This window comes from Meriones unguiculatus, chromosome 4 (genome assembly GCF_030254825.1).
Source record: "Meriones unguiculatus strain TT.TT164.6M chromosome 4, Bangor_MerUng_6.1, whole genome shotgun sequence".
NCBI classification, from domain to species: domain Eukaryota; kingdom Metazoa; phylum Chordata; class Mammalia; order Rodentia; family Muridae; genus Meriones; species Meriones unguiculatus.
Genome location: NC_083352.1, coordinates 14,378,977 through 14,399,588, shown reverse-complemented (window position 1 = coordinate 14,399,588; position 20,612 = coordinate 14,378,977). Strand labels below are relative to the sequence as shown.

The 20,612-nt window shown below is 43.7% G+C and overlaps 1 protein-coding gene across 1 annotated transcript in view; it reads left to right on the top strand.

The window, feature by feature from the left end:
* The window catches only part of Nek5 (NIMA related kinase 5), a 41,677-nt gene extending 24,748 nt beyond the window's left edge, over positions 1-16,929 (top strand). The window contains exons 12-19 of the mRNA XM_060381449.1: positions 1,164-1,250; positions 2,434-2,526; positions 4,862-4,924; positions 6,562-6,688; positions 9,408-9,533; positions 11,326-11,460; positions 13,649-13,760; positions 16,561-16,929. Coding sequence (XP_060237432.1) covers positions 1,164-1,250; positions 2,434-2,526; positions 4,862-4,924; positions 6,562-6,688; positions 9,408-9,533; positions 11,326-11,460; positions 13,649-13,760; positions 16,561-16,684 — 867 coding nt within the window. The 3' untranslated portion in view covers positions 16,685-16,929. The remainder of the gene's footprint in view (positions 1-1,163; positions 1,251-2,433; positions 2,527-4,861; positions 4,925-6,561; positions 6,689-9,407; positions 9,534-11,325; positions 11,461-13,648; positions 13,761-16,560) is intronic.
* Positions 16,930-20,612: the final 3,683 nt, after the last annotated feature.

Genomic DNA, 20,612 nt, shown 5'->3' with positions numbered 1-20,612 from the left:
CACAGTAGGGCTGCTGGTTTCTCGACCTGGCATGCTGTGTTGGTTGTTCATGTGTGCATGTCTGTGCTGGAATCGAGTCGTCTGGAGTTATGATGTTTGAGGTGCTTTTTGGTGTGAATTTCTGCTTTGGTCTTTATTGGGTAGGTGCTCAGTTCCTTGGTTACTGTTTTCCAGTCTGAGTCCTAGGCAAGCATGGTAGCCGGCCGTGGGGGTCTCTGGGAGAGGGCCGTTCTGCATGTCAGTAGGGAGCCACAAAGGAGCAGAGATGGGCTAGAAGAAAAGATTGAGAGAAGCTGTTGGAGAGAACAAGGGAAGAATCCTGGGTTTGCACCAAGAGGCTGAGTTCCAAGTGGGTGGAGATGCTCTGGGGGGAGGGGCTTCTGTGGGCAGTGGCTGCAGGACTCAGGGTGAGTCTGGAGAGACTGATGGAGCATAGGAAGGAGGATGAAGTTTCTGGAGAGGGTCTGTGAGGAGGCAGGGCCACAGAGGACTGGAGATGGTAGAAGGAAGGCTGAAAGCTGTTTCCAAGAAGTAGATGGACCCTGGGTCCATACCAAGCAGCCAAGTCCCCCGTGGATGGGAGTGGACTGTGCTCATTTTCTCCAAAGGAGTCTACTCAGATTGATGGAGGGCTCACTCTACTCCAGGATGACTTCATTTTAGCTAAATACATTTGCAAAGACCCTATGACCAAATAAAGTCATAGGGATGGCCCTGAGGCCCTGTGTGGTTACACTTCAGGGTAGAGTTGCAATGGTGATGATGATGATGAGGAGGAGGAGGAGGAAGATGATGAGTGAGAGTCTACGTGTTACCCAGAATAGTCTTGAACGCAAGTGATTTCCCCGTTTTCCCCTTCCATGTAGTTGAGACCGAAGGTGTGAACCCCAGCTTTGAAATATCTTTTGAGGGGCAACACGTTAAACTACTGCAAAAATGGAGCACGCAGGTAGGGGCATGTGATTTGGAATTGTAGGAAACAAAGATCTCTGCTCCACACCGGTGAGTCCTTCCTGGGGCGCCGCACCGGCATGAACTACCACAGCAGCACGAGCATGTGGGTACACTTAGAAGCTGCCTATTTTGTAATGCTTACTTATGTTTCCAAAACTGTGGGCTACGCAGAAGTTATTTTCAAGTTTTAAATTGGCTCTGCTTTCCAGGAATATTGGAAACAGCTCGAGGAAATTCGCCAACAGTACCACAGCGACATGAAGGAAATTAAAAAGAAGATGGGGAGAGAGCTGAAGGTAAATTCACCTTACTATAGCCAACCTTGTTCTATCAGTTTAGAGGTGACAAAATACCAGATGTTAAAAGCAATGATCTTGATAATAGGAGTTTGTGCTTAGCCTACCCAAGGCCCAGTGTGCAATACAACACACACACACACAGACACACACATGGGCACGGACATGGACACACAGACACATGCACTTCCACATACCCCCCATGTACACACACACACATGGGCACGGACATGGACACACAGACACATGCACTTCCACATACCCCCCATGTACACACACATGCATGTGTTCACACACACATGTATGGACACATGCACACACAAACACACCGAGACACATGCACATTTGCACACAGTCTCCTGACAGGAACAGCATCACTTTCCTTTTTTGGATGATATTATATTAGTAATGGTTTTTAAGTTACCAGAGGACATAATGGGTTTGCTTGTGGCCCTTTTCTGCCCCAGATGGTCTCTCTCCTGCTATAAGTCTCTAGCTACATATGAGGCAAAGTGTGTATATTTGTCTTTCTTCCTCCTCTAAGAATATTTCCATTAGAGACAAACCACATATAAAATGGTGGACTCACAGGACTCTATTGTCTGACGTCGTTGCTGTCTTAGTCTTTATAACTACATGCTGTGGTGCGTACATTTCTCAGGATGTACTTCTTTCATTCTTGGAAAACCCATAATAGTACCACCCTGGAAACACATCCTTCTATCTCTCCAGTTTCTAGACCTGCCGCAGATTGCCTTCTCTTTAGAAGATCAGAGCTAAGCGGCCTGCTCTAAATGAGCCTGTGCTGGATGTCAGGGCTGGGTCTCTCCAGAGCAAAGCTCCATTCGTACTGGAGCACCTTGAGCCACCATCAGCTTTATGTGGTGGTCTGCGGGAAGCCTGCGTCCAGAAAAGCTGAACAAGTGTCCTTCTTCCTTCCTTTCTCCCTGCCTTTCTTTTATTTTTGTGTCCTGGGGATCAAACTCCGGATCTTGTGCTAGCCAGTAATGGGGAGCAGGTGTTTCTAGAGAGTCTGTGAAAGAAGGATTTGGTGAAAACTAAGTCAATCTCAAGGCGAGGGAGGAATGAAGAGGCTTTGAGGTGTCTGTGACCAGCTCTTCATGCTGTCAGAGAGGGGCAGATGGTAAGCAGCCAACCTCACTGTGTGTGATCTGTGTTAAAGAAGCATGCAGACCTCAGTCAGAAAACCTATTTGGTGAAGAGGAGTGACCTGCCCTGCCACCCTGATGCACCGGAGGAAGAAGCCTGCATGCAGGTAGAGATGGCTATGGCTGGAGGTTTGTGAGCTCCGGCTGAGCCGCTCAGTCATGCGGGGAACTTTTCAAAAGCTCGCATGCTCTGTGGTCAATTCCTGTCTTCTGTTTCTCCCAGTCACCCCCCACTACACACCATCCCTAGGCCATCGCTCATGCCCTTTCTGTCACAGTGGGTTACTTTGCATTTTGTAGCTATGAGCATATCATGTAAATGCCATCATCCTTGGTGCTCCCCTTTCAGCGGGCTTCTTCCATGCAGCAGGAAGAAGCGTTGCATTTCACCTGTACTGCTCATATAGTTTATCACCCCTCGTCACTGCGGAGCGTATTCCACTGTATAAATATTTCAGGATTCGTCGTCAACTCAACAATAGATGGCTATTTAGATGGTTTCCAGCTTGCAAACGGCTGGGGCCATCACAGGCAAGTGTGGTCCTCATGTGTGCCAGGGTACTGTCTCCCTTTTTCCTTACTGGGGTCCACAGGGTTACCGGCACACCTAGCCACGCCCAGACTTTTACATGAGTACAGGGAGTTGCAGTGCGGAGCCTCTTGCATAGGCAGCAAGTGATTTTACATGCTGAGCCATCTCCCAGCTGGAAAAATCAAGTCCCAGCCATATTTAATTTTTGAAGAAACTGCTACATTTGTTAGCGGAGTGGGCGTTATGTTCCCAGGAGCCTCGTATGAGCGCTTGTATCAGCTGTCTCCTCACTGGGACTCGATCCTTCAAACTCCAGCAACCTTGGTAACCCCGTGTTCTCAGCCTTGCCTTGTCAACACAGCAGTCTCCCAGCCCAGCAAGCCGCCAGGAGCGTAGGCAAGGCTAGTCCTGGCTTCATTTCACTGGTTCCTGTTCATGTGTCATGCTGGATGTGGCTGTGGCTGTTTTAGGTAGATGAGGGAATATGGCCCGTGGTATTCTCTTTCTCTCGACTGGGAGCTAAAGTCTGGAAGGCCAGTTTTGGTGAGGGACAGGAACAATGCACAGTTCCGTCCTGGACAAGCTCAGTTAGAGACCTGAGGATTACACGGCCATCCTGGTGGGCACTTTGCCCTGCCGGTCCCACTGCATGGAAAAGATTTTTCTTGGATCTTCATATGTTAAGGCCCAATGTCCAACCTCAAAATCAAATGCCAGTATGTATCTAAATTCATACATGTGTGCATGATCTACAGGACATATGTGGGGGTCAGAGGACACCTTTTGGGAGTTGATTATTTCCTTCTGTGGGCCCTAGGTCACCAAGTTTTCAAGGCAAGGGCTTTTATTTGCTGAGCCATCTTGCCAGCTCTTCTATTTTATGTTCTCTATTCATGTAAGGCTTGCTTGAAATCATGTCATAAATTTGTAAACTCATGTGTTACCTAGCCTACTCCAGGATAGTGTAAGCTTTATGCCAGTGGGTCCTTTTTGGAAACATCTGTTGTGTTCTTCATCGTGTAGGGATGTGGATCCCAGAAGGCAGGATGGCTCAGTAAGAATTTGTAGTACTCTAATACCCCAACCAGCCAGATCTGTCACCTTCCCTGGGCCTAGCCTGACCCCCTCCCCTCCACACACCCTCCATAACCCACCAGTTCTAATCCTGGTCCCACATCCAGGGCCACAGTCTAGTCTGGTCACCCCTCTAGGTGGTGACCAACCTCTAGGCTTCCACCAGGACCTACCTTGACATACACACATACACACATCCTGTTGTCAAAATTACTCTCTGAGGCTGAGATGTGGCTTGGTGGTAAAGCCCTCACCTAACATGTATGAATCCCTGGTTTTATCCCTAGTACTGCAAAAGAAAATCATATTCTTTAATTAAATTGGGCTAAACTGCATGGGAGCAATGAGCATTTTGTCACATTATAGAATTTTTGCTCATTAAAATGTTAATGTTAACAGTGTTAAATACATGACTCTTTCAACTTGATGGACACCGTACCTAACTTTTTAGTGAATTAAGCTTTTCTTGGCAAAAGTAAATGTTTTTATTCTAAAATGAATCATCAAATTCCTTGTAGAAATCATTATAGAAATATACGGCCATGTAAATTTAGACATTGTGAATATATAATTGGTACAAGGTGACAGAATAATGTTTTTCTCTAAACTTTCAGAATATTGAGAGAGACTGGAAACAAATGGCTTCAGAGCATGAAAGAGTAAATCCAAAAACAGAGACATAATGTTAAGGTCTCCCACTATCTTATAAAATAGTTCTACTTTCTGGCGCTGTACTAATGGTCTTAAGCATATGTGGTGTCAACATGAATTGACCTCTGGGGTTATAATTTGAAGGTTTTATTAAACTGCTGAGATTTTTTTCTTGCTTATTGTAGAGAGGAATAAAGTTTGAAATTAGCCTAGATATTTCTGAAGAAGACACCATTCAAGAGAACAAGGTATGTTGTTAGGTACATGCTGCCACGATCAGCTATGACAAAGTGAGTCTGTCTTCAGGTTCGTGAAATTGTAGCACAGGCTGTAATGGAAATATCCTGAAATGAGTTATTTTCCAGACAACGTTACCTTTTTTATTATTTCCAGCAACAATAAACATGTCATCAGTTAATATGCTGACTTAAAAAAAATCAGCAACCAGCAAGCAAACTGAATGTGTTTATTTTAGGTCTCAATTAGCTCTAATAACTTTTCAGCTGCCTGTGGGTAAATCTCATGTGCAGAAAAACCCAGATTCCCATTTTATTACTTGATTTTAGCACCTTTTAAAATTTCACCTTTCATCAGAACTTGTGACAAGTATCAGTGTTAATCAATTAATGATTTCTTTTTTCTATTTATATCTCCTCTAAACCCATCGTTTAGACTACTAAAAGTGAAATATGAATAGATATGCCTGGCATTCATTGCGTGTGTTGCTAGAGGTTAGACCATATATGCTCTCATATTCTTATATATATTCTGCCACTGAGCTATTCTCTGAGCTCTCTCATGTTCTCTATCATCCTTTGGTGCTGGTACTGCAGGTCGATGGCCGAGCACGCTAAGATGCAAACACTCAGAGTCCAGTCTCCCAAATTTTAGGCCATTGTTTGTATTTTTATAAACATTTTGCTACACTGTGACCCAGTTACCATGGTGGGAATTAATGTTTACTCAACCATTTGGCCTCTGATATCCCAGACTGGTGGAATCTGAGCAGAATAGGTCTGGGGAGGGGCATATCCCGTGGCTTCCATGATCTGAGGTGCTGGCATGAGAAAAGAGGCGCCAGACAACTTTAGCTGCTGGTGTGTTCCTTCTTTCTTAGTCTATGCTTTTTATGCTTGAAACCAAAGTGACCATCTTAGTATTGGTGATGGAGTATGAGGAGCACCTGTAAAGTTGGGCGTGATTGGCGCCTATGGTGTCAGTTACTGGGAAGGCTGAGCAGGGTGATTGTGGGAGTCCAGGGGTTCTAGAACACTGTGAACAACAGTGAGGCCCCAGCTTAAGAAGAAAAAGAAGGAAGCTGGAGAGGTGGCTCGGTGGTTAAGAACAATGGTTGCTCTTCCAGAGAACCTGGAGAATTAGATTCCCAGTGTACACAGCATCCCACGATCATCTGTGATACCACTTCCAGGGGCTCCATCACCGTCTGCACCAGACACATAAGTGATACACAGACATACATGTAGACGAGGTGCTTATACACATAAAACAAAAGTAAATACATTCTTAAAAAAGAAGAGGAGGAATATTATGTTGGACACTGAAAGCAGGGCTTGGATAAGAAGCCCCTGAACTGACTAGTGTGATTCTGACGTAGAACGCCTGGGTAAAACTGAAGTCGTCTGTCATCAGTGCTGGCCGCCTTTTGCAAGAAGAAATGAAAACCTCGCTGTTTCTGTCTCAGTCAAAACAGTTTCACCCTTAAAACTATATGGATTTGTATCACACAAACGTATAATATGCATACACACATACATAAAACACTCATCATGTAACTTGAAAATTAAATTTGGGAACACACACAAAATTAATGCACTAAACTTTCAACATGGCTTCTTTTTCCTGAAAACTTGTGAAATTTCTTTAGGCAATGGATTCACTAAAGGATACGTTAAGCTTTGAAGATGGCATGAAGTTTCAGAAGTATGGATGCGGGAAGGAGCATGAAGATTACACAGACAGAGCCTTTGATGAGCTCTGTGGCCCAGAAGCAGGTACCTGTTGCTTGAAAGATGTGGAGGAAGAAGGAGCTTTTTATTTGCCATCCATCCCCAACTCTCTCCACTGGGCTTGTGGCTTCATCCAGTGTTCCCTCATGCTCCACACACAGGGAAGGTCTACCCTGTCAATTTCAGCACCTCTAGGAGTGCCACGCTTAGGGGTCTGCCTCATCACCTGCTGGACAGCTCCTGGGCAGGCGTGACAAGTGCCTTAACCTCAGTGTGTGTCTTCCTCCGTCCCAGAGACCTTTGCTTTAGGTCAAGGCCATTGCCAGGGTGATGGTTCCTCCTCCACACCCAGGCAGTTTCTCCTCAGGGATGCCTCTGAACTTTCCCTTTGCCTCCGTGCCTTCCACCAGGTAGGGCTCTGTCACCCTTGAGCACTGCGTTGACATAGGAAACTTGAAAAACTCAGGGGTCTGGAGCCAGCGGTAGTTTAAATCCTAGCTGGCACTGGGGTTTCTGGTCGTGGAACATTTCTGCTTTTGAAAGTTTCTTTCATATTCTGAAGCTCCTTGACCTCTCTGAGGCATGGGGAATAGTAGCAGCAATAGCCACACAGGGTTGCTGTAGCCACCAGGAAGGATGTATGATATGCACAAAGTACCTGCCTAAATGATAGGTGCTTAATAAATGGTCTTCTCTTAATTAAAGAGAAGGTTGGTTGGCTTTTCTAAGTGTGTGTCTGCACGGGTTTGTCTTCACCACTCACATGAAGGAAGGTGCTGGTGGAGGTCATAGGTGGTAGTTCCAGTCCCCTGGAACTGGAATTGCAGGAGGCTGTGAGCTGTCTGATATGGGTGCTGGCAACTGAACTCTTGTCTGTGAAGGGACTGTAAGCAGCCTGAACTGCCGGGACCTTCCCTTGATTTTTTTTTTCCTTTTTTTTTTTTTTTTTTTTTTTTTTTTTTTTTTTTTTTTTAGTACTAAAGGACTGTAAATAGCAGGTTGGTTTGTTTGATCATACCAAGCAACTCCTCTTTTTATGTTTTTTTATTTTAAGGCAAGATCTCACTATATTGTCTGAGCTGATCCTGAACTTGCTCTACAGACAGCCCAGGCAAACCCTGCCTGTGCCACCAGACATGCTTTTCTTGTTAGTTTGTTTGAGATGGTCTCATTATATAGCAGCTGACTTTGAACTAGAATTATATGTGTACACTACCATGTAATTAATATGCTTTATTCTCTGTAATTGCTTGCATGGTTAGTGGTATTATATTGTTACTCCGCTTGTATCTTTTGATAATTCTGGTGGGTTAAAGTCCGTTCCTCATAGCTTCACTTTGAGCCCTGTATGATCCTGTGATGACTCACCCTTCTCACCTTTGGTCTCTACTGAGATCCACACCACTGCAAGAATACTCGCCTCCCCAGTTAGCTGTGCAAACATTTGCATACGTGGCCTGCCTCAGTTTCCCCTTTTCTACAATAGTCTGCTTGATTTTCACCTGGAAACGTTGCTACTCGATTCACTGAGCATCTTACTTGTGTGTCTCCCGTGCGTGGCCAGTGGTAGAGAGTGCAAAGGCAAAAGAAACCTGATCACAGCCCTGAAGTATCACGATTAAAGAAAAGCAGGGGCAGACATGGACATGTTCTGAGCCCAGTATGCTCATCACAGCTGGGATAAGACCTGGCTGGGAAGATGGGGATGTCCCCATTCCTTCAGGGCTTGGAATGCTCATGAAGCCTGAGCTTTCCTGTGTAGGTAATGGTTTTTGATCAAAGGGCACTAGGTCCTTGAGACAATGGCTCAGGCTATAGAGTGCCTGCTGCCCAAACATAAAGATGGAGTCTTGAGATGCCCAGCACCTACATAAAACGCCAGGCCTGGAAACCTGGCCTGTAACCCCGGTGCCAGTAGGTATGTAGAGACAAGAGGATGCCTGAAAGCTGTTGGCCAGCCCGCCTATTAAAATCTATGAGCTCCAGGTGCAGTGAAAGCCTGCCTCGAAATGTAATTTGAAAGTGATTAAAGGAAGACGCTGACATGGCCTGGTGTGGTAATGCATACCTATCATCCCAGCTCTTAGGCTCTGCGCATAGTGGCTCTTCCTTGCTGTTCTAGCACATGGCAGCAAGATAAGCTTGCCCTGAGGTCCAAGCCAGTCTGGGACAAAGAAAGGGGGCACGTTGGGAGGAGAGAGAGCAGTTAGTTAAAGCTGTCTACAGTTTCATCCTTCCATGTTGGATCTGTTAGAAGCCCAGGTGGTTCCTGTGGCTTAGACATCCTACTCTTGGGTCTCTGTGCTAGCTGGTCTTCTACCAACATGACATAAACTACAGTCATCTGGGGGAGAGGGAGTTTCAATAAAGTAGGGGCCTCTGCCAGGTTGGCCTGTATGCAAGTCAGTGTGGCATTTTCTTGATTGATGTGGGAGAGCCCCTTCATTATGGGCTGTGACATTCCTGGGCAGGTGGTCCTGGGAGGTATAAAAAAGGTAGCTCAATGCGAGCATGCGAGCAGGCCAGTAAGCAGCCCTCTTCCACAGCCTCTGCCTCAGTTCCTGCCTGGAGTGCCTTCCCTGGCTTCCTTCCTGAAGAACTGTGTACTGTAAGATGAAATAGACCCTTTTCTCCAAAAGTTCCTTTTGACCATGGTGTTTGTCACAAGAATAGAAAGCAAACTGGGACAGTTGGTAAGAACTGTTCAGTGCTGTTGTTGTGCTCTGGCTGCTATAGAACTAATGGGTTCTTTTCTTACGCCTAGAGGGCTTGTTTCAGGATATCGTTGCCGTGGAAAGCAGGAGGCAGTGGGATGCCAGAGCACCTCAGACTCTGCTGCAGATAATGGCAACAGCAGATGTCACCTCCACCTGCCCCACCATGCCTGACGGTGAGTCTTTAGTCCATTGTCCACCAGCAGCAAGTGAAGACCAGGGCATGGCATAGCTGTGTGGCCAGCACACACTCTATTGGAACAGTTGCCACTTCTCAGTCTCCAAGCATTTTACAAAGACATTGTTTTGGCATCATGAGCATTGTTGAGACTTGTCTGCTAGTTATCTTAATAGGTGATAACTCTGGTCATACAAGAGTGAAGGAAGAAAATTACAGCTGCCATCTTTCCTTAAGAGAGATGGGGAACAGGAGGGGCATCCACTGGACTTAGTTCCCGACACCAGCTTAATTATGGCCTTGTAATTTCATTGGTGGTTTCCCTCCTCACCAATAAAATTAGTCTTAAGGATAGGTAAGCAGCATTGCTGTCAAGGGCTTACCTAGCATGTGCAAGGTCCTGGGTTCAAGCCCCAGCAAACCCAGATGATCATTCATATGCAACAAGCAGTTTTTACCCACTGAGTCATTTCCCAAGCCCTTGTACTCCCTTTGTCTTCAGCACTCAGCCCCGAGAAAGGGTTAAATTTAAAACTGTGCTGTAAGTTGAGTGGACAGCCAGCCATGTCCTTGGATTCAATTCATCATGAGTGGAAAATAATCAGAAAGAAGCTTTCGTCTATGCTGACCACATACAGACGTTTTCTTGTCATTCCGTAAGCAGCACAGTATAACAGTGAGTTATGTGCCATTTGCATCACGCTGGGCTGCATATGTCATGTAGTGTTGATGGAAAACTTATGGAATAGGCTGGAGAGATGGCTCAGCAGTCAAGAGTATGTACTGCTCTTGTTGTAGAGGCCTCAATTCAGTTCCCAGCACCCAGATATGTTAGCTTATAACCCCATAGAGCTCTACTTATAGGAAACTCAACAACTTCTGGCCTCTTCAAGTAACTACATACACATACCCACTCTATCTCATGCTCTCTCTCTCACACACACACATACAAACATACATAATTACTAAAAATTAAATAAATCTTACAGATTAAGTATAATGTAAACTAGACATGGTGGCACATGCAGTAATGCCAACATTTGGAAGGTAGAGATGGAGACCAGGAAGATCAGGAGTTCAAGACCATCCTCAGCTACCTAGACAGGTCAAAGCCAGCATGAGCTACGTGAGACACTGTTTCATCCCCACCTCAATGAAAAGCACGTGGGAAGATGTGCATAGGTTTATGCAAATAGTGCATATTTCATACAAATGACTTAACGGTACTCAGAATTTTACCATTTTTAGTTATGTATGCTTGAATTTATGTGTGGATGAATACACACTCGAGGAGGCCTCTGGAGGCCATAGGCCTAGAATCTCCCTGAATCTGGGGTTACAAGTCCTTGAGAGCCACCGTGTGGGAACTAAACTTAGATCCTTTGCAAGAGCAGCAAGTGCTTTCAGCTGCTGAGCCATCTCTCCAACCCACATGGACAGGTCTCTATGTCACTGGGTGTCCTGTAACGGCTCTCCCCTGGATGCCAAGGGATGAGTGTGTATCACTGTTAGTGTAGGAGCTGACTTATAACTCAGTAGGACATCTGAGGGCACGCTCGACTTACAGAGTAAGACACGGAAATTCATCACAGCTTACACAGCAAATATGACTCTTCTCATTAACATGCAATAAAAGGCAGTAGAGTTTATATATATATATATATATATTTCTATATGAACAAAACGAGGAAAGTGGTTACATCCACGGCTCTGACCTTCTGTGTGTGTGGTGTTATAAAAACTGAGACAAAGAAGCATCTTTACTTTCACTAATGCAGCAATCTTTTCAGATGGTCAAGTGATTGTGATGGAAGGCAGTCCAGAAAACGGGAAGCCACGGTGGTGGGATGTGCCAGGGACCCTGTGTGCTTTGGCAGCAGATAGTGCCTGCAGTAGCTCATTGTCCACCAGCAAAGAAGAACCTGGTATGTAGTTTATTTTCAACAAAGTTACTGCTGTCTCCAAGGAATTATGTCACTGCTTTACAAATGCAGAGAGGTACGAAACATACCTTTGGCTTGGAGAGAGAACTGAGAACATGTCTGAGGGTCTTGGAAAAATAAGAGCAAAAACAACACTAAGAAAGAGTAGATGGGAAGAGAAAAGAAAAGTCAGGGTTGAAATTAGTAAACAGAACAACAAAGTATACACAAAATCAATTTAAAAAAGAGTTGGTATAGCAGGCCACAGTGGTGTGCACCTGTAATCTCAGCACTTAGGAGGCAGAGGCAGGTAGATTTCTTAAGAGTTTGAGGTTTGAGGCCAGCCTGGTTTATAAAGCCAGTACAGGATAGCCATGGCTACACAGTGGAACCCTGTCTCAGAAAAAAAAAAAAAAAAAAAAAAGAGTGGTGCTTTGGAAAGATTATCAAGATTGACAAATCTTTACCTGAATTAGCCAAAAGAAAGAGAGAGAAGCCCTAAGTTAATAAAAGCAACAATGTCAGAGACATTATAACTGACACTGAGGAAATCCATAGACTCACAATGACATAGTATAAAAATCTATGTTCCACCAAACTGGCAAACATAAAAGAAATAGATGAATTTCTTAATATGCTGACTGAAATGAAATCAAACTGAAGTGAACAATGTAAACAAACTTTTAACAGCCCACAGGACAGAAGCAGTAATTAAAACTCTTCCTGGAAATGTGAACAGCTGAGATGCCCATCTGCTGAAAACGTGTACATGTCACACAATGGGGTATTACCCAGCTGTTGAGGAAAATGAAACTGGGGCTGGAGAGATGGCTCAGCAGTTAAGAGCACTTGCTGTTGTGGAGGACCTAGGTTCAGTGCCCAATAAACACATAGTGACTCTCAACCATCCACTGACTCCAGTCCCAGGGGACCCAATGTCCTGTTCGGACTTTTATGGGCACCGGGCATGCACATTGCGTGAATGTAGATACACACAAAACATCCATACACACAAAATAAATAAATCTAATATAAAAATGTGAAAAGGAAAACAAAACCAAGGAATTTTCAGCTAAGTGGATGAAACTGGAAACAATCATCCTGATTGAGAAAACCTAGACACAAAAAGACAAACATCTAGGTTTCTCAGATTTGAATATTAGCTATGAATCCCCAGCTATGACTGTCTCATTTGAATACTTAACAGAGGCCAGGAATTTGTTAAAGGGTCATTGTAGTTCAAGGAGGGGGCCATACTACATCCAAGCAGGCAAATGACCTTAAGGTTTTGTCACAGCAATAGAAAAGTTACTAAGACACCAGAAGAGATCCTGTATAGCCCAGGCTGGCTTCAAATTCATTTGTCCTCCTGTCTCTGCTTCCCAAGTGCTATGATTCATGGCAGATGTCACCATGCTCAGGGCAAGAATATTTGAGATAACAAGAATATAAGGACGCATGCCAATGATGAAGGTGTGTTTGTACTTCTAGTTTGTGCTTCAGGCCACATCACTTTGTGCACAAAGCACATAAACACACTGGGTTTACAGAAATGTAGAACAAAGATGGTTAAGTTTTGACAAAGCTTGCATTGTGCTACTCATGCTTTTCTTAAAATTTTTGTGTAAGCTCCAAATGGGGTCATTTTTGTCTCTTCTTGCCTGATCTTCCTTGTGACACTTCTTTTTTCATATCTTCTCGTGTTGCCTGATACTTTTAGGCCAGCATTAATCTCTTTTCTCGTCACTGATACTAAATACTCAACAACGAGCAACTGCAGGGACAAAGGAACTCTTCTGGCTCGTGATCTGAGGAGCCACTGTCCATCACAGTCAGGAAGGCATGGCAGAAGATGTCTCTGTGGTGGCAGGGGCACGTGGCAGCTGCTTGCACACGTCTCGGCGCACCAGGAAGCAGAGATGGGACAGGAAGCAGGGCTGGACTACAAACCTCAAGGCTCTTTGCTCAGCAACACACATGCTCCATCTAGGAACCACCTCCCCATGGTTCCAACATGGCACCATTAGCTGCAGCCCAAGCATTCAAACACATGAGCCTGTAGGGGGACATGTCACATCTGAACACAACATACAACTGTTGCTGTCCCTGACAGTACTGTGTTGTGACATCATGAATGGCATTCGCTGTAACATTGTGGATATATATAGATCAGTTTTTTCATTTCTTTCAGTAGCGATAGTAAAACTGCAGCTTCCTAAAGAAGACCAGGGAGAAGCAGACATAGCCTCTGGCATCGTAGTGGATGATGAAGAACTGGATCCAGTATCACATGATGACGATATGTGAGTAGGTCATGACAAGTGAGACAGAAGATGGCTCATAGAGACCTAGCTATGGGGATCGAGTTTTACATTATAAATGGATTTGTTTTGTCTCTGTCCCCTCTCCCCACGTCTCTGTTGTGTGCATGTGTGTGCAGAGATGCATGTGTGTCTATGTGCAGCAGAACTTTTGTTGTTGTTGTTGGGTTGAATCATAAGCTTGTTCCACACCAGGATACATATCTATACTCCCAACACTTGAGAGTTCTAGGCAGCAGTCAGAGATAGATAAATAAATGGAGAGAGAGAGAGGGAGGGAGAGAGAGGGAGAGAGAGAGAGACTAGACTTGGTGTGGACTTTTGAAACTTCAGTGCTCACCCCCAGTGACATACCTCCCCCAACAAGGTCACATCTCCTAATCCTTCCCAAACAGTTCCACCAACTGGGAACCAAACTTTCAAATATGTCAGCCTATGGGGGCTGTTCTCATTCAAACCACACTTGGAGGAAAAATCCCACAAGAAATTTATAAGCACAGACTTCAGTTTGCTCAGATTTGGAACTTAAATCACAATGTGTGGGTGGCCCAGAAACCCCCACACTGAGAAACCCAGCATTACGAGTAATATTAAAGGATGTTATTACTCCTAGGATCTCAGAAGAAGTAAACATAAAACATCCATGAGTTAAAATGGGTCATATTTTCTTAGGAAAATGAAGATGAGTTCACAAATGAAATGTAAAAATAGCATCTAGCCAGGTGAGACCCTCTCTCAGAAGAAAACAAAATACAGCCACTCAGAATCTACTATGAGAGACTGCAAACACAAGAAATATCTGAATTAGGCCATGAAGAAGTTCATATAATTATGTTGTGAAGACTATATTTTAAGTTATTTAATTAAAAAATAATTAGTCAGGAGGGGCAAGGAGTATGCAGCTCAGCTGAAGAATGTTTGAGAACTTGGGTTTGTTTTGTTTTTGTTTTAGAGACAGGGTTTTGCTGTGCATCTCAGGCTCACCTTTAACTTGCAATCTCCTGCCTCAGCCTCTCCAGTGTTGGGATTATAAGCATGAGCCGAGATACCTCCTGGCATTGTAATATGTGGTGTGTGTGTGTGCAAAGGGGGCATGGAGAGAGAGAAATGACTCTTGAAAGTTTGTCCTCTGACTTCCACATGCTTACTACATACATACACATAAAATTCATACACATAATAAAAAAGTAAAAAGGTCTTAATGTTTGGGCTGCCATAACAAAATGCCTTAGAGTAGGTTACTTATAAATAACAGAAATGTACTTTAGTTTTAGAGTCTGATGGATTCAAGATCAAGGCGTTAACAGATTTGATGTCTGGTGAGGACCAAGTCCTGGGTTCAAAGACATTATTTAGCTGTGGCCTCACTGAGTGCAATGGAAAAACACTCCACCTGGCTCCTTTCATAAAAGCTATGTCCTGTTCATGAGCGCTCTGCTCTCATGACCTCATCACTTCCCAAACCCTGTAATTTTACAGGTTTAGAACTTATCTGAGGTGTGTAGGACCAGCGGTGTTTTGGATAAAGGATCCTCATCTGTACCTGCTTCCTCTCAAGCCTCTAAACATGCTCAAACCTCTCCCAGGGCTGGACTCCCTGAGACTGTGCACAAGCTTATTGTCCCTTGGTCCCTTGTCACCTCTATTGTCTCCCATTGCTTTCTCAGTCCATTTTATGAGGGCCCACACTGCCTGGCATTCCTAGGAATGGGGAAACATTTTCTCCAAGTTCATCTGTTACCATGAATTACCAAGGAGGCTTATCATGTCTCTGTCTTCATCTGGCTTCTCCTTTGGTTAATTAGACCACACACTGCTTAATAATAGGACTAGCTCTTGGAAATTCATGGCTAGGTGATTTCATCTCTGTGTGAACCTCGTAGTGTGTCCTTATGTAAACCTACATGGTGTGGGCCAGTCACTCCACATGGCCTCTTTTGTTTTTGTTTTTCTAGACAGGGTTTCTCGGTGTAGCCCTGGCTTTCCTGGAACTTGCTCTGTAGACAGGACTGGTCTTAAACTCGATCTGTCTCAGTCTTCTGAGTGCTGGGATTAGAGGCCTGTGCCACTATGACTGGTTCACACGACCTTGTGCCATAGTCAGGAAATACCACACACAAGTGGGGTGAGGCTGCTCCTAGCTGAACAGTGGTCTTTGTTTTTGCGGCAGGGACTCAGGTATCCCAGACTGGCTTCCAACATGCTATATCGTCAAAGATGATCTTGAACCTCTGAATCTTCTGCCCTCACCTCCTGTGTGTTAGGATTAGCGTGATGGCTGTGTGTCAAACCTAAGACTTCACACATGCTAGATAACATTCTATCAACCGAGCCGCATCTCCAGCCCAGTGGAAAAGTGCTACACAGTAAACATTTTTCTACGTAGGTGTAAGCATGAGGACCTGAGTTGGGAGCCTAGCACCTGCCTAAAACAGACATGACTTTGTGTGTGTAACCAGTGCCGTGATACAGTAGGATTGTTGGTTTAGTTGGAGCCTAGTTCCAAGTTGAATGAGAGATACTGTCTTGAAGGAAGAATGTGGAGTGATACAGCAGGCCACCCTATGTCCTCCTCTGGCCTCTACATGTATATAGACAACTGCCTCTATGCACACTCACTCACACACACCCCTGTCCCCCAGCCAAACTGATAGAATGGTTTGCTATCTGATGAAAATCCAATTTGCATAATACTCAGATAGAAGCAGGCAATGAAAAATGAAAAGTTTTTCTATTAGTGCTTTTATATTGAAACACTCATTTTGACTACTTATTATTTCAGAAAATTTGAAGAATCGGAAGATGAATTGAGAAGTGAAATAATAGAATCCCTGGAAAAACTTGCAACTTCCACAGAAGAAAGGGATGAAGTTCTTTGCTCCTGTAAGAATGCTGAAAAGCCATGAGAGAAAGAAAGGTTAGACTTGCTGGCCAAGAAGTTCCAGTGAAAGTCTGGAAGCTTCCTTGAGCTGTCTAATCTGTATGGCTAAGACCAAGGTTCACCAAACGCTAGTTAAAATGGGCAAGTGTGGAAGATCTAGTTCTTATTGCTGAGAAAAGTCCACCATCTTTTTTATTTTATACACTCTGTCCTGATTATACTCTTGAGGGACAACTCTGACAAATTCTGTTCTTAGCTTTAACGCCTCTATTAAACTGAAACTATCTGTTCATATCTTTCATGTTTGTGTTTAGAATAAAACTTATTAGAAAAAACAGCTTTGGCTGTGTATGGCAGCTATTTCACTGGTCCTTGCTCAGATGGTAGTAAAATTCTATCAACCCTCCACTTCCCTTCTAAGTGCCTTGGAACATTTACATAGAGTCCAAGGAAACAAAGAGCGAGAGAATAGTGGAACTGTTGTTCTCCAAAAGATGGGGTGATCTTAGACTTTGGGGTGAGTGTGAGTTAGAAGAAAAACAATGGGAGAAGTGGGGTAAATTGCAGAGACCAATTTTCTTCTAGAAATTTTCAGAAGTTCCTATCATAGTTACATAACCGAAATAACTTTTCTGTTGTATTCACTGACACAAATGTACTCTCATTCATTCATCTCAAGGCTTTGGAGTCAAGGATACTTTCACATAATTAAACACATATGTGAAAGCACTAATAATAACACTGGTACTTACTATAATTTTGCTTATATGATGGCCCTGCAAAATACTCTGGAAATTATTAAAATAGGGCATATGGGGACTGGTAGCATAGCTCAGAGGTAAGGGATCCACAACAGCAAAATCAAGTATATGAGATAGAGTTATATGTAACCTGCTTAAAAAGTCTATAAAGGGCCAGAAAGATGGTTCAATTGCTAAGGGGATTTGTTTTTCCAGAGGATTCATGACATTCTCCTCTCCTCTAAGAGCCATAGGCTATCTAATAAAATCCCCAGTGCCAGGTATCAAAAACATCCTTTTGAGTTGTTGGTCAGGAGAGATCAAAGGGCTACCCAAACAATACAGACTATTGTTGTTACCCCTGTTGCCTCCCACAAGTTGAAGGTTAAGTCCCTATTAGTCGAGGCATCGTACTTTTAGACACAAGATTTGCAGGATTTGAGCTGATCTGACTGGAAGACGTCCTTCCTGAGCACTAGATTTTATAATATTAGAAGGTGTTTTGCAAGCTGCCTGAGGATAGAAATCAATAGTTCTGCTCAGCTGTCAATCAACAGCATGAGCTGTCCCAAAACGTGCAGCAGTGGCACTTACATATTGGTGTTAACAAATAGCTGCCAAACTGAACCTAAGGCCCACTCAACAGAAGGGAAATCATGCCTGGCCAGTGAGGTCATGAAGAATATGTTATTGCCACTTTTACAAACAAATGTAATTCCTAACTACATTCTAAATATTTATCTATATTATAGTCATAGATAAGTGCAGCTTTTATCTCTGATCAAAGATGCTTCTTTTTGCAGCAGATGAAGACAATTACAGAAAGCTATATATGGTCAAAATGCAGAGATAACTGTCTGTGGGGTGCCCGGTGCCAGTTTATACATCTGCAACACAACCCTTCCACCTCAGCTCAGTGAACATTGCAGAAGAGAGGGGCAGAAGGAGTCTAAGAGCCAGAGGTAGTCTGCTGCAGCATGTGTATCTGCAAATCGTATCTGCTAGATAGTACAGGGAATCTACACCCACAAAACCTCAACCAGAGTCCTCAACAATGACCACACCAGTTGCTGTGTCAACGTGGGTGGGGATTTTTTAAAAAATTTATTTATTACAGTTTATTCACTTTGTAGCTGTAGCCTCCTCCCCCGTCCGCTCCTAATCCCACCCTCATTCCTACTTCTCCACCCATGCCCCTCCCCGAGTCCACTGATAGGGGAGGTCCTCCTCCACTTCCATCTGGTCCTAGTCTATCAGGTCTCATCACGAGCAGCTGCATTGTCTTCCTCTGTGGCCTGGTAAGACTGCACCCACCTCAGGGGGAGGTGATCAAAGAGCAGGCCAATCAGTTCATGTCAGAGGCAGTCCCTGTTCCCATTACTAGGGAACCTATTTGGACACTGAGCTGCCATGGGCTACATCTGTACAGGGGTTCCAGGTTATCTCCATGAATTGTCCTTGGTTGGAGTTCCGTCTCAGAAGACCCCTGGGCCCAGATTTTTTTTTCTCTCTCTCTCCTTTTGGAGCTCCTGTCCCCTCCAGGTCTTTCTATCTCCCCCTTCTTTCCATAAGATTTCCTGCACTCTGCCCAAAGTTTGGCTGAGTCTCATTCTCTGTTTTGATACCCTGCAAGGTAGAGTCTTTCAGAGTATCTCTGTGGTAGGCTCCTGTCCTGTTCTGTTTTCTCCCTCTTCCCATTTGCATTTCTGAATGAGGATTGAGCATCTTACCCAGGCTTCTCTTTCTTGCTTAGCTTCTTTAGGTGTACAGATTTTAGTATGATTATCCTATATTATATGTCTAATATCTACTTATAAGTGAGTATATACCATGTGTGTCTTTCTGCTTCTGGGATACCTCACTCAGGATGATCTTCTCTAGTTCCCACCATTTGCCTGCAAATTTCATGATTTCCTTGTTTTTAATTGCTGGGTAAGGGTAGTATTCCATTGTATAAATGTACCTCAATTTTTGTATCCATTCCTCAACTGAGAGACATCTGGGTTGTTTCCAGCTTCTGGCTATTACAGATAAAGCTGCTATGAACATGGTTGAGCAAATGTCCTTGTATTTTTGAGCATCTTTTAGATATATGCCTAGGAGTGGTACAGCTGGATCTTGAGGAAGTGCTATTCCTAATTGTCTGAGAAAGCACCAAATTGATTTCCAAAGTGGTTGTACAAGTTTACATTCCCACCAGCAATGGAGGAGGGTTCCCCTTTCTCTACATTCTCTCTAGCATGTGTTGTCACTTGAGTTTTTGATCTTAGCCATTCTGATGGGTATAAGGTGAACCCTCAGGGTTGTTTTGATTTGTATTTCCCTAATAGCTAAGGATGTTGAGCATTTCTTTAAGTGTTTCTCTGCCATTTGATATCCCTCTATTGAGAATTCTCTGTTTGGCTCTGTACTCCATTTTTAAATTGGATTACATAAAAGATCTTTTGGAGGTATATCCATCCCTGATCTCAAGCTGTACTACAGAACAACAGTAGTAAAAACTGCATAGTACTGGCAGAGAAACTGGCTGGTAGATCAATAGAATAGAATTGAAGATCTAGAAAAAAAGATCCACACACTTAGGGACACCTGACACTCTTTGACAGAGTCCAAAACCATACAATGGAAAAAAGATAGCATCTTTAACAAATGGTCTAACTGGACATCTACATGTAGAAAAATGCAAATAGATCCATACTTATCATCCTGCACAAAACTAAAGTCCAAGTGGATCAAAGACCTCAACATAAAACCAGACACACTAAACCTGCTAGAAGAAAAAGTTGGGAAAAGCCTTGAACTCATTGGCACAGGAGACAACTTCCTGAAGAGAACACCAAAAACACAGGCTCTAAGATAAACAATCAATATACGGGACCTCATGAAACTGAAAGGCTTCTGTAAAGCAAAGGACACTGCCATCAGAACAAAATAACAGACTGGGAAAGGATCTTCACCAACCCTATATGTGAGGGCTAATATCCAGAATATATAAAGAACTCAAGGATGGGGAAATCTTACATGGCTCAAGCTCTAGATGAACAGCTACAGGGAATTAATGATTGCTAAGAGAATTAGTTCTCCCCAGGATGAGCCCCCTAATTGGTTATCCATACCAAGTGTTTATCCCTAAAAACAAATACACTCAAAAACAAAGCAAAACAACAACAACAAAAAAAACAGAAACATACAAGTAACACCAAACAGACCCAG